Source organism: Cebus imitator, unplaced genomic scaffold (genome assembly GCF_001604975.1).
Source record: "Cebus imitator isolate Cc_AM_T3 unplaced genomic scaffold, Cebus_imitator-1.0 Scaffold124, whole genome shotgun sequence".
NCBI lineage: Eukaryota > Metazoa > Chordata > Mammalia > Primates > Cebidae > Cebus > Cebus imitator.
Genome location: NW_016107439.1, coordinates 2523166 through 2535878, shown reverse-complemented (window position 1 = coordinate 2535878; position 12713 = coordinate 2523166). Strand labels below are relative to the sequence as shown.

Sequence of the window (12713 nt, the reverse complement as noted above, 5' to 3'; positions counted from 1 at the left end):
TATTTTTGTAGAGACAGGGTATTGCATTGTTGCCCAGGCTCACTCTTTTAATGTATCCAGTGGATTAAAAACATTATAGTGATTTTCCAAACATCATTGACCATTTTTTAAAGAAAATGCACAAATAGTATCTCTTTTAAGAGTTGGAAATTTTACATTTCTTTTTGTGTTCAAATTTTTACTTCTATACCACTTCTCCCAAAGAATTTTGTTCAAATATAAAAGTTTCATAATCTTAAAACTTTTAAAATGGGTTTTCCTATCAGTCTTTCCTGCAGCACACTTATTACATAAGTTTAAATGTTTAAAGACATCTGTCTTATAAGTGTTTTAAAAATTTTTATTCTGATTTTAGTTATTTTTTTTTGCATTCTGTCAATGCAAACCACATGTACAACATTAGTTTCATAAGATTACTATTTTTATTGTATCTTTTCTATAGATATGTTTAGATAAACAATGTAAACATTATGTGTTACAATTTTCTACAGAATTCAGTGCAATAATATGCTGCACAGATTTGAAGCCCAGGAGCAATAGGCTATAACATATAACCTAGTATATAATAGGCTATAACATCAAAGTTTGTATAAGGACACTCTGTGGTGTTTGCACAACAATGAAATCACCTCGTAATGCATTTCTCAGAACACATCCCTGTCATTAACTGACACATGACTATATACATATACTGTAAATTTGGAAAATAATATAATAGAACCACATCCTTTAATGAGAAGGAAGAGCTTTCCTCCATCTCCAGTGAGTATTACTATTGTTAGGAAAAAACAGAGTTTGTTCAGAATACTTAAAATATGCAGTAAACCATCCTGTAAACAGATGTGCTGCCATTTAGGCTTTGGTTTTCCATTGATAGAGACAGGCAGAGTCCATTTAGCATAATTCTAAGGACTCTAGGATTTTCAGAATGGCAAATTAGCACCAACTTCAACTTACAGTCACCAGCTCCGTTAAGGAACAATGTGCTGGGAAACAAGAGAGTCAGCCTGTCCTTTGAAACTTTGAAGCCAGGCATTGACTTCTCCTCTCCAGCTATGAAAGTCATGATGGCATCTTCTTCCAGTATAAGGCTATTTAATCTACATTGAAAATGTGTGGTTTAGTGGAGCCACTTTTATCAGTGATTTTAGTTAGATCTTCTGGATAACTTGTAGCTTCTATATCAGCACTTCCTGCTTCACCTTGTACCTTTATGTTATATAGATAGCATCTTTCCTTAATCCTTAAAAACCAACCAACCTCTGCTACCTTCCGTTTTTTCTGCAGCTCCCTCACCTCTCTCTGCCTTCATAGAATTGAAGAGAATTGGGCCTTGCTCTGGATTAGGCTTTGGTTTAAGGGAATGCTGTGTGGCTGGTTTGTTCTTCTGTCCAGACACTAAAACTTTCTCCATATCAGCAATAAGGCTGTTTTCACTTTCTTAACCATTCATGTATTCACTGGAGTAGCACTTTTAATTTTCTTCAATTTTTTCTTTGGCTTGACAGCTTGGCTGTTTGGTGCATGAGGCCTAGACTTTAGTCTGTCATTACTTTCGACATGCCTTCCTCTCCAAGCTTCATCATGTTTAGCTTAATCATTTTTAGCTGTTGATTTAAAATGAGAGATGTGCAACTCTTCCTTTCACTTGAACACGTAGAGGCCACTGTAGGTTTATTAATTGACCTCATTTCAACATTGTTGTTTCTCAGGGAATAGGGAGACCTAAGGAGAGGGAAAGGGAGGGGCTAAAAAGTGGATCAGTCAAGAACATGTACATTTATTAAGTCTGCCGACTTATATGGATATGGCTCATGGAACCCCAAAACAGTTACCTTAATGCCTCAAACTAGATCTTTTTCAGAGATATTGTAACAAATTACTGAGTTTATTTTGTTGCAAAAAAAGGAAGTCATGCATAATTTTTTCATAGTATGCATTTCCTTGAACTTATGAAGAGCCCTCCTATTTTCAAGCTGACTAGGATTGGTTGGTAGCTTAAAACATTACATAAAAAAAATGCACAAGAAGGAACTCATGAGGATTTGTTCATCTTTTTCCTTCGTTTGGCTCCTACTAATATGACTTACACATTGTAGGTACTTAATAAAATTTGATTGACCAAATAAGTAAACACTATGATAAGTGTGTGTGCATGAGTATATTGTTCGTGTTTGCTTGGTGGGAAATGTGCTGTTGACGTTAGCTCATTTAAGCACATGATATTTTTAAGTTTAAGGGCATTACTTTCCAGAGAGTTGAATTGTTTATATTGTGAAAATATTTGAGATGGCATTGCTATCTCTAGAATGTACATGTATTATAAATAAGGAGCTTAATGCAAAACTTGATAGGAAATTAGAGTAAGATAAATTGCCAGAGCTCATAAATTTTTGCATAAATAATACATTGTAGAAGATTTGGCTAAATCCTCTAATTCTACTTCAAATGTATGCACAGATATTACTGAGTTCTTATTGAAACTTAAAAGTGTTAATGGTTAAATCATGTTTGACATTGAGGTTGCTGAGCTGTAGGGCATTAGCAGTCAATGTTTACCTAAATTTGACTAAAATGTTTAAAGCCAGAAAGGCAAAAAGTAGAGGAATTTTGGGTTACTCTGAATTATCCAAGGAAAAAATTATACCTGGAAAAATTCAAGTGTAGTATAAGTAAACGTTTCTGAAGGCTGATATTTTAGCAATATGACCTGCAGTATATGTTGCTTTACAAATTATAGGGCCATTGTTTTGAAAATTATAGACCAGTTTCAACATCTGTTTTTTAGGCAGCTTAATTATGGGCCAGAAAGAAGGCTGGTCATTTTAGGATGTTTGAAATGAGCTTTAATTTCCAGGTCCAGAAAAATCTTTGTGGTTCAGCCACTTATAAGAAAAGGGGATGGAAGGAGGAAGGTCTTTATATTTTGTGTGTAGGACTCAATCTTCTACCATCTGTTACAAGGTTCCCATCACAGGGCTGCTTTCAGAATCTAAAGTCTCCAAAACAAACAGAGGTTGGTTTTAGGGTAAGAGGAAAAAGAGAGGGTTATAAATGATGCATTATGAGATAATTGACTTTAATTATTTTTATGTAAATCTAGTTGGAGTCATTGAAAAGCCTCACTTTTGGAGAGGAGTTAACTCTATTTCCTATGGGGCTAGTTTATTCTACTTCAAGACATGGTAATAAAAAGTTCTGCTTCTGAAAAAATTAAGCATTAAATTCACCAAAGACTGCCATTTATTGAGTGCCTACTCTCATACCAACCACTTTATAAATGTTGTCAGTTCTACAGAAACCTTTAAAAAGACTGTTGGCAGTTTTACAGATGAGAAAACTGAGGTTTAGAGAGGATAAATAACAGCCTGGGTCACTCAGTAAGTGGCAAGATCAGGATGTGATTCTGTGTGTACTCTGCTTGTACTCTTTGCTGCTGCTCTCTACTGACTGGCACGGCTATTACCTTCCAGGCGACATGCGTCCACACTCCAAGTACAAAGTGCATATTTATGGTTAGGAAAAAATAGTGGAAATACATATACACATATGTGCAAATGGATATGTTAATACATTTTGTTTTTTAAATAAGATTCTAAAATTTTAATATACCACATATAATGACTCGGTTAGCAGTACGATTGGGCATTAAGCATAGCATTACTGAATCATTACTTTAGCTAAAACACAGGCTGACCTGTCTTTTAAAACATGGCTTATAATTGTCACCTATGTTAAACCCTGAGATTCCTTACCATCTTGATGTTTCATACAAATTACTAGTTTAATAATTCATATTAAACATTTCTAGAAATCAAAGCTCTTCAGCATACTCTTCTAAAAGATTTTATCCTAGTGAATTTACTGATGTTAGATTGTACAAAGTGTTGATTTCTATGCTAAACAAAGAAGAGAGAAGAAATGAGAGACTTGAAGGATAAGGAAAAAGATGGAAAGAGAATGTCAGTTAAGGGACATGAAAGGAAAAGAGGTCTAGGGAAAGGAAAGACCACCCTCTAACACTAGCCATTAGTCTCAGTTTTACCAGTCTGTGTAATTCAATCCAAAATCAGAAAATGAAGATGCAACTTAACGCAGTTGAAGTTATTAGCCGTGTGGTGCTCGCGCATGCGCACACACACACACGCACGTACACACGTAATTAGGGTGTCAGAATGCAGGTGTGTCCAGTCTGCGTTTTGTATAGATACTGTAGAAGTTGCTTTGATGTCTCTTCTGTATTTGGATATTTTTTAATGATAAACCTAAAGTTTAAAAACTTCGTTTGCTTTCTGCTTTGTAGTCATTGTGAGTTATATATTTTTATAATGTTTTATGTGTGTCCAAGTCTCTAAGAATATTGGTTAGAAATCTGAGATATACAAATATTCTAAAAGGAGCAAAAATTTTAAAAGCTGATAATTTAAATCAGTTGCAGATCTCATTTTCAAGAAATGAAAAAACAAAAGCATTGTTAAATCTTTTTAAACAGCAGTGAAAGCACAGAACAAAATTGGCCATTTAACATGGATAATTATTATATATTTATATTCTTAGCTCTAGTGTTATTTTGAGAACAAGCATTGTTTTCCTCTCAATTCAACAAATATATTTATTCCTCACCAATGTTGTAAAAGATGCTAATGTAGGGATTTTTGGTTTGGACTTCAGATCACATTTTCCCTTTTACAGTTTGAATCCATTCAGAGTTAATGGTCCAGTTGTCAAGAAAACATTTCTATTTCTGTTTCAGTGATGAAGAACGCTACAGATACAGGGAGTATGCAGAAAGAGGTTATGAGCGTCACAGAGCAAGTCGAGAGAAAGAAGAACGACATAGGGAAAGACGACACAGGGAGAAAGAGGAAACCAGACATAAGTCTTCTCGAAGGTTTGCTCTTTAATAAATAGTGAACCAGTAGTATGTGAGAGATTCTGACTTACTATATTATCGCATTGGAAGAGAGGAAATTTTGGTCTATGAACCAATCTTTAATAAGTTATGAATCAAAGCAGTGCCTGGTTTCATTAAAGAAAAATTCAGGGCTTTGTTGCAAATTTTTTTTAAAAGCAATAAAATAACTATTGTTTGCCAAAAATCAACCCTATACAGTATTTCCAGTAGTGCTTGTTTCTGTTACTGTATATTATAATATGCATTTAGAATAAGCTGTATAGGCACTGGGAATCTGAGATAATATCAGTGAAGATGACCCTATAATCTAATCACTAGGTAAAAGTCACATAAAAACTGATTATCTCCCACACTGTATTTATGAGAAAATGCATGATTTTAAACTTAGTGTTGTATTGAGAATTTCCTTAGAGTGGTTTTATTTTTGTCACCGATTGTGCATTTAAACAGAACACACGTTTTTGTTTTTTTCCAGTAACAGTAGACGTCGCCATGAAAGTGAAGAAGGAGATAGTCACAGGAGACACAAACACAAAAAATCTAAAAGAAGCAAAGAAGGAAAAGAAGCTGGCAGTGAGCCTGCCCCTGAACAGGAGAGCACCGAAGCTACACCTGCAGAATAGGCGTGGTTTTGGCCTTTTGTGTCTATTGGTACCAGAAGTAGATACTATAAATCTTGTTATTTTTCTGGATAATGTTTAAGAAATTTACCTTAAATCTTGTTCTGTTAGTATGAAAAGTTAACTTTTTTTCCAAAATAAAAGAGTGAATTTTTCATGTTAAGTTAAAAATCTTTGTCTTGTAATATTTAAAAAATAAAAAGACAGCAATGACTTTATATCCAAGAAAGGAATGTGAATGAGTCACTTAACAGGGAATCCAAAGAGCTGTGTTAGCTTTGTACCTATACAATATCTGATCAAAGGTCAAGGTTCCACTTTAACCAGTGTTTTTGTTGTTGTTGTTGTTAACCAAATACCAGTCTCATAAGAGGCTGTACAAGAGGCAACAAAGGGTCCCTCTAAGGCTTGAGATTAAAACTGGTCTTTATCATTACTGCTGTGACACTCTTGCTTAGTATATTAAGAGACTTACACATTTTTGATATCACAGCTTTTTGATGATAGCTTTTCAATGTTCTAAATTTGGGATCCTGGTGAAACTAAAAGGGGTACACTTTCACATCCAAATTAATAAAACCTATAAGGCATTTGGGTGGCCTCTCTGAAATAAATTACCCTTAGCGTAGTTTCTAGGAGGCACATGTACAAACAAACACTCTTTATTGTGACACAAATTATTTGAATCGCCTCATGACCATCTATAAAAGCCAGGGTCAAGCTGGTTTGGCCTTCTTGATGCATTTTCCAAAGCCCATTGGTAGACCAGCACAAGTTTTTATGCAGTTACTATTGTGGAAAAAAATAAGAGCTTTAGCCATTTCTTATTAAAACTAAGAAAACAAGTTTCTAATTCTCTGAGCATTTTTAGGGATAACCCTAGGAGGTATTTGTCAGTGATGGTAACAAATAACATGGTATTTGAAAGAATAAATTACTAGGACCTTTTAAATGGTAATATAGGTAACCTTAATTAGTATCACATACTAAAAGACAACTATAATTTTTGAAAAATATTTATTTCTTGTTTGATGAAAACGTTTCTCAGCAATGCATTTTAAAAAATCTTTTGGCTTTAAATTAAAAATGTCCATAATGTACCCTTGGCAGACTTCAGCCTATACCAAATTTTAAATTTAAATCAATTTGAATTCAGTGGGGTATACAAATCATTTTAGCTGTTTTAGGGCATTTTATTGAATAGAAAAATATAAACAAAGTTGTGGAGTAATGAGAAATCTTCCACACCAAAAAAAGAAAAACTGGTAGTTTTTATTTTTTTTTGGAATCTTATTTTCTGAGGTGTAACTGGCTTTCATTAGATCACACTTTTCCTGAAATTTTTACAATGTATTATTTAAATATAAAAACTGACAAGATAAATACAGTGTTTCAACTTAGCTTGTGATTTTTCTGTTTTTCTCTGACCCATCATTGATTCTATAAAAAAGTGCCAGGCCAAGAAACAATAGTTAGAGTAATTCTTCCTTTAAGTTGTTTCAGCATTCTTGCCAAGCACGCATGTGTCATTCCTGATGTACTTCTACCATTGACAGCAAGAAGAATATCACCACATCTAGAAAAACAAAGATATGATTAATATTTTAATTCATTGCTGAAGTTAAAGTTTATTTTAGTGGTCCTAGTTTTTGCTATATCTGACCATTTTAATTTTATTACCTTCTAATTTAGATATTTCTTGCCTCTTATTTACATTCTCTAAACTCACTATACATTCAGCCTATGTTAGAGGGAAATGTATGGGAATTTGTAGTGTGGTGCCAAGAACATGTATAATTATTTTGGATTTCTCAGAAGTTGAATGCTATATAAATACTTTAAATCCCCACAAAGTATAATAAATACATGCCTTATCTCAAATAGGCTAAACTTTTGCATTTATGAAACAACAGTTAAGTTTTTTTTGGTTAGTCATTATTACCTAATTCTTCCATCATTGTATGCTGGTGTTCCTTCAACAATGGATTTGATGAAAAAAGGTTTGTTTCCATTGTATTCTTCATAACCTCCTACAATGCAGAAGCCCAGACTTCCAGCAGTGTTTCTTCGTAATATAATATCTTTACAGTTATACAAGTACCTGAAATAGAATGTAATCAGTGTACATCCACATTTAAGTTTTACAGCTAAGGGAATACTTACTGTGATTCATCCTCCATTCCTTTTGTTGGTATTTTAAAGGCTAGTAGCACTGCATAGGTCCCACTCAAAATTGTATCATAACTTGGTGACTTTTTGTGCTAACTGGCTTTTTGTAATTGAACCTCTGTTTTCCATAATTTTGAACATCCTTAAAAAAGTGACACCCCTATTGTATTGTTATACGTTTATTGGGAAAGATAATCATTTTTAGCTTAAAAGAAGACACTGCTCAAATTTGTATTAGCAAAAAGGTGGATAGGCCTAATCCCTTATTGATGAAGAAACGGATGTCATATTTTTGAAATAATTTTTAATGAAGGCTAAAATCCTTTGAATAATCTCAATGAAAGCAATTTAAACCTAATCCTAATAAATGAATTTGTATACTTTGACTTTTGAAAACCAGTTTACACCCATTTCTACATGTTTGATAAGTCATAGAGAAGCATTTAGGCATAAAGTGAATGGAAACAGATACATTTAAAGATTATGAGAACAATTCATATAGAAGGAAAAACAAACTGGCAGTAAACTGGATCAGAAGTTATAAAAGGAATAGGAGAAGGAAAGGCTCAGCTCTTCTGTAAATTAGTAGAATCCTCAGTAAAATAGCAAATGAGATTGAAGAAGTTTTTATTCAGTGGCCTCCAATGGACAAGTGTTAACTATGTTACAGTTGCCATAGAAGTGTGTGTCAGGAGCTGGATTTTATTCTAAGATGACCTTGTTCACCATATGTCTAGCCGTAGTCCAGGAACTGGTTTGAAAGGAAATTAGCATTTTCATGTTGGCAAAAATCAAGATATGGCTATTTTGTTTATATACTGTACTTAAAAATATTAACTGCTTTTTAAAAACCAATAAAAAGTCTTGTGAAATGTTAAGTGATAAAGTTGATCATTACATGTGTCACTGACCTTGTTAGCCAATGTAACGTGACTTTTTTCATGATGTTTTCACTTGAAATAAAATGAGCTTTAGGGTTGGTTTGGCCAATAGCTTTAAAATGTAATGCTGAAGTTCAACTCTAACGAGTTCTGAATCTGTTGTCATACATCATCTATAATAGTCAATTTCTTTTACTGAAATGATTGCTTAAAAGTATGAATTTCATTAAATTTCATATTTTGTAAAATATCTGCTGACTGACAGTAAACCTTGATGTCAGTGGTAAATTCATTCTTTGAGAGCTGTGGTGTGTCAGATACACATTTTATATAATGGTTCACTGACTCCTCATGTACCAGGTAACTGGCTATTCTGTAAATACCAAAGCATTATATTCCCACCTGCGAGGATATGTGCCCAATTTTTTGGAGAAAGGTAAAAATTAGATAATTGTTATCCAAGGTCATGATCAAATATCAGTTTTAACATTTCCCAGTTGTGATTCTTTAAAATATATAAATGAGTATAAAATATATACATCATAGAACAATATTTGAAACTGTTTCTCCTTCTTTTGACCATTGTTTTTTTTTTCCATTACGTATCTCCTTGGACCTTACACTTTTACTGAATATTTAATTTCTTATGGAGAAGCTGTAAACATAACCATCTAAAACTTTGTATATTCTGCTTCAAAGCTTTGAACCCAATAAGTCAGTGTGTCTATTTTCCTAGCCTCTAGATACTGGAAAGAACATAACTGCTTTGATCATCTTTCTGCAGATGTTTAAACAACACAAAATGCTCTGTCCTCCTGAAGCATCCATTCAAGTAGATATCAGGGTTACTAGTTTTATTTCATTAAAAAGTAAGTGTTTTCCTTTAGTGGTGTTGAGTATTTAACTTTATTGCAGCAGTGAGAACTCCATGTTAACCCGTTTCAGTCAGACCTTGGTTAGTTGGGTCTGACTTTGTGGGCATGTTTTTCTTAAGTTGGGTTATTTCACTCCCCACTGGGAAATGTGGCAGCTTTTTTTTGGTCAGTGACCTCTGAGATACTAGGTGGCTTTAAACTCTGAATGTAAATGTAGGCTTTTTTCTTATTCTGAACTCAGTCTGTAAATTTAGGCCTATCAAAGATTTGGCATAGTATAAGGAATAGCAAGGAGTTTGGTAGTTTTTCCCAGTAAGAAAATTAACTTCAAGAACAAATTTAATGAAATGAGTTAATGATTATGATGACTCATTTGATTTCCACTGAAATGAGTTAATGAGTATTGTGAAGTCTTGAGCTGTTCAAGAAGCTAAGTTTTTTCTAATTTTTGTATATTCCCTTTATTACTAATTGAATCAATACATATTTGAGAATACTGCCTGACCGTGAACAAAGTCTGCAGACTAGCAACAATACTAAGGCAGAGCCTATTCCCTAAGAAAAACACTGTTTAGAAAATAAACCGAGTGCATCAACCAAAGCCAGTTGTGGGATCCTATTTCTTTCTGATTTAAATTCTTTTCAATTTTTCATTGCTAAGTGGTGTTAGAATAGGAGAGGTTAGAGAGACAGTGGATGTAGGATGTTTTGAGCTCTTTGTGAGAGCAGAAAATTGGAAACTGAATCTATAGAAACAGTCCTTTCACAAAATGCCTTATTGTTTTGCTAGCCCTGTGTTCAGAAAGATGACTTAACTTCTTGGCCCCAGTTTATATGTAACTATGACCATTAACTTAATGGAGTCCAGTGAGTAATGTAGAGCCTCCTGCTATGATTAACCTAGCATTTACTCCCTTTTCTGGATCAGGTGCCTCTCAGTCTGTGGTGAATGACCACCTTTTATTTATTTTTCTTAGTTTGTTGTAGACTAATACTTTCATTAAATAAAAAATGAATTTCTAGAAAAGTGAAATCTTTAACCCCAATTTTTCTTGTACCTAGCAAACATAAAATGTTTTAATATAATCAACATAAAAGGAAAAAGAAGTATGACAACTATGTGTTGTTCATTTAAGATGTTTATGGGAGATCAATATGGACAATCACTGTTTGTTAGACTCCTAACTCTGTGTTCCTCAATTTTCCTAAAGTTATGAGAGAAATGCTTAGTCCCAGTGTTAATGTCTATATGCATACTTTGAACAAACAGGTATAGCAATGTTTAATGTAAGTGAGGTTGCTTGCTACAAGGATAAAGGATATCTAAACCATTTTCTACTACACTGTTAGCAGAAAAGCCAGTCTCACATAGATGTGTTCAGAACAGAAGATTTTAAAGCAATTTTAGTAAGCTCAGGCAAGTAATGATTTAACTTCAAAATTTGTCTTTATTTCTCAATGATAGCCAATTACAGCAATTTATGCTATAAAGTTATAGTCAAATTTAAATTACCTCAATGACATAAATTCTGAATTCATGAATTTCTTCTGTGTTGGTTTTCTATTCTGAAAATCAACATTCCATAAAATCTGTAAGATGTTTGATAACTTTGAAGCTGTGCAATATCAAATTTATCACCTACTTTATTGATGATTGTTACCAAGTGACAAAACAGTTTATGGAAGCTGTTCTTCCAAGCGTCTTTCATTTTGCCCTTCAGTGTTATTGACCACTGAAAAAAATCATGCATTTTTTTCCTTGCAGGAAATATTAAGCTCAGTAAAAATATTGAAGATAATGTGGCAAATAAGCAAGTTTGGGCATCCATTTTACATCTTTAAATGGACCAAACTGGCTTCCTATCTTGCAGAAAAAATAAGGGTTTGATCTGTGGTTCAAAGGTTTTTGACAGAACCTTTATAAGCCTGTTACTCAGCATGCAATAATGGTTTGTTATGATTAGCTTCCTTATTATTACATAATGAAGAGAATAAATTAGAATTTACTGCACTAGCCTTTATGTAGCCACAATTTTTACTATGTCACTAAACACATTATTTAGTTTGGCTGACATCACAGCAAAATCTTCTGAAGGAGGCACTGTATTTACATTCATTCTCCTGCAGGTTCTTTAATCTGGGGAGCCAGTACTCCAGAAAGTTTTACAATCAATGCAACTACACCAGCAAAACGTATTCCTATCTAAAATTTAAACTTCCAATTCACCAACAATGTAAAACTTCCTTAGTTTTGTATGATTCAGAGCTAGTTGTGTTTATTGCCAAATAACTTTTTTAAAATTCTGATATCGCATGTTTAAATCATACATACACTAAAAAGATTTGCCTGTGTATTCAAGTTAAAATGAAAAATACGTTGCTGGCTTTTTTTGAAGTTGGTTTTCATATCATCAGTCATGAAACATAGTATCCTTTTGCCACAGATTCACCCAGTGTTTCCAAGCAAATTATAGTTTTTACTAAATACCTTGGGAATGTGTATATACTTTTTAAATCTAACTCAAAATGCTCCTCTATTATAGGAAGTCCACAAAGCATATAGTTTGTGCATGGCATACAGGTATTGATCGACTTACGACCTATGCAACTTATGACCATTCGACTTTACGACCATAATCGCTAGCCACGACTGCTCCACGTCTGGCAGCGCAAACGTTGCCCAGCTGGGCGTACAACAGTGCGGACCAGCTTCCGGCAGCACTACCATCTCTGCGTGCATATAGCCTACTCAGCTTACAACCAAATCGTGTTACGACCGGTCTGTCGGAACCAATCATGTTCTTAAGTCATGCACTGGCTGAATTGGCGTCTACTTCTGGTGACTTTTTAAATACTCTTCCAAAAAATTATTTTGATTTTGAACTTCTTTGTAAGAGGCATTTACGATGCCATTGCTTTATTAGCCCACACCTCTCCACATTACTTCGTTCAGCAGTCACCTGTTAAACAGTCATTTAAAGGGCTTCAGAAACACTAGATATTCTTTTCTTTTGGAGGTCCCACTCATTATTACAGCAAATATATTAAAATGCCAGTGTGGGAGAGTGGAGGAAGAGACACGATGCATTGTGAAAGGCTCTGCCAGGCTGGTCTTAGTCAGCTGGGGAGAAATAAACACTCATGACCCGGTGCCATAAGGAGAAATTTCTACTATCTGGAATATGGCCCTGGTTCTTCCTCTGTTATGAACCTGCAGCAGATAGCTTCTCAGAAAATTTTACCTCACTCAAAG

General features: G+C 34.0%; 2 protein-coding genes across 49 annotated transcripts in view; one reads left to right on the top strand and one right to left on the bottom strand.

Annotated features, from left to right (window-relative positions):
• Positions 1-5758, top strand: part of FIP1L1 (factor interacting with PAPOLA and CPSF1) — a 75751-nt gene extending 69993 nt beyond the window's left edge. For 28 of the 46 annotated variants that reach the window (XM_037742625.1, XM_037742631.1, XM_037742629.1 and 25 more), the window contains 2 exons: positions 4754-4891; positions 5391-5706. In XM_037742625.1, the coding sequence (XP_037598553.1) occupies positions 4754-4891; positions 5391-5617 (365 nt within the window). In that variant the 3' untranslated portion in view covers positions 5618-5706. Of the gene's footprint in view, positions 1-4753; positions 4892-5390 lie in introns of all 46 variants that reach the window. The other 18 variants (XM_037742618.1, XM_037742623.1, XM_037742620.1 and 15 more) reach the window with 1 other exon arrangement.
• Positions 5759-6363: 605 nt separating this feature from the next.
• LNX1 (ligand of numb-protein X 1) overlaps positions 6364-12713 on the bottom strand; it is a 125235-nt gene continuing 118885 nt past the window's right edge. For 2 of the 3 annotated variants that reach the window (XM_037742602.1, XM_017540349.2), the window contains 2 exons: positions 7478-7636; positions 6536-7111 (listed from right to left, as the gene is read on the bottom strand). In XM_037742602.1, the coding sequence (XP_037598530.1) occupies positions 6976-7111; positions 7478-7636 (295 nt within the window). In that variant the 3' untranslated portion in view covers positions 6536-6975. Of the gene's footprint in view, positions 7112-7477; positions 7637-12713 lie in introns of all 3 variants that reach the window. The other variant, XM_017540350.2, reaches the window with a different exon arrangement.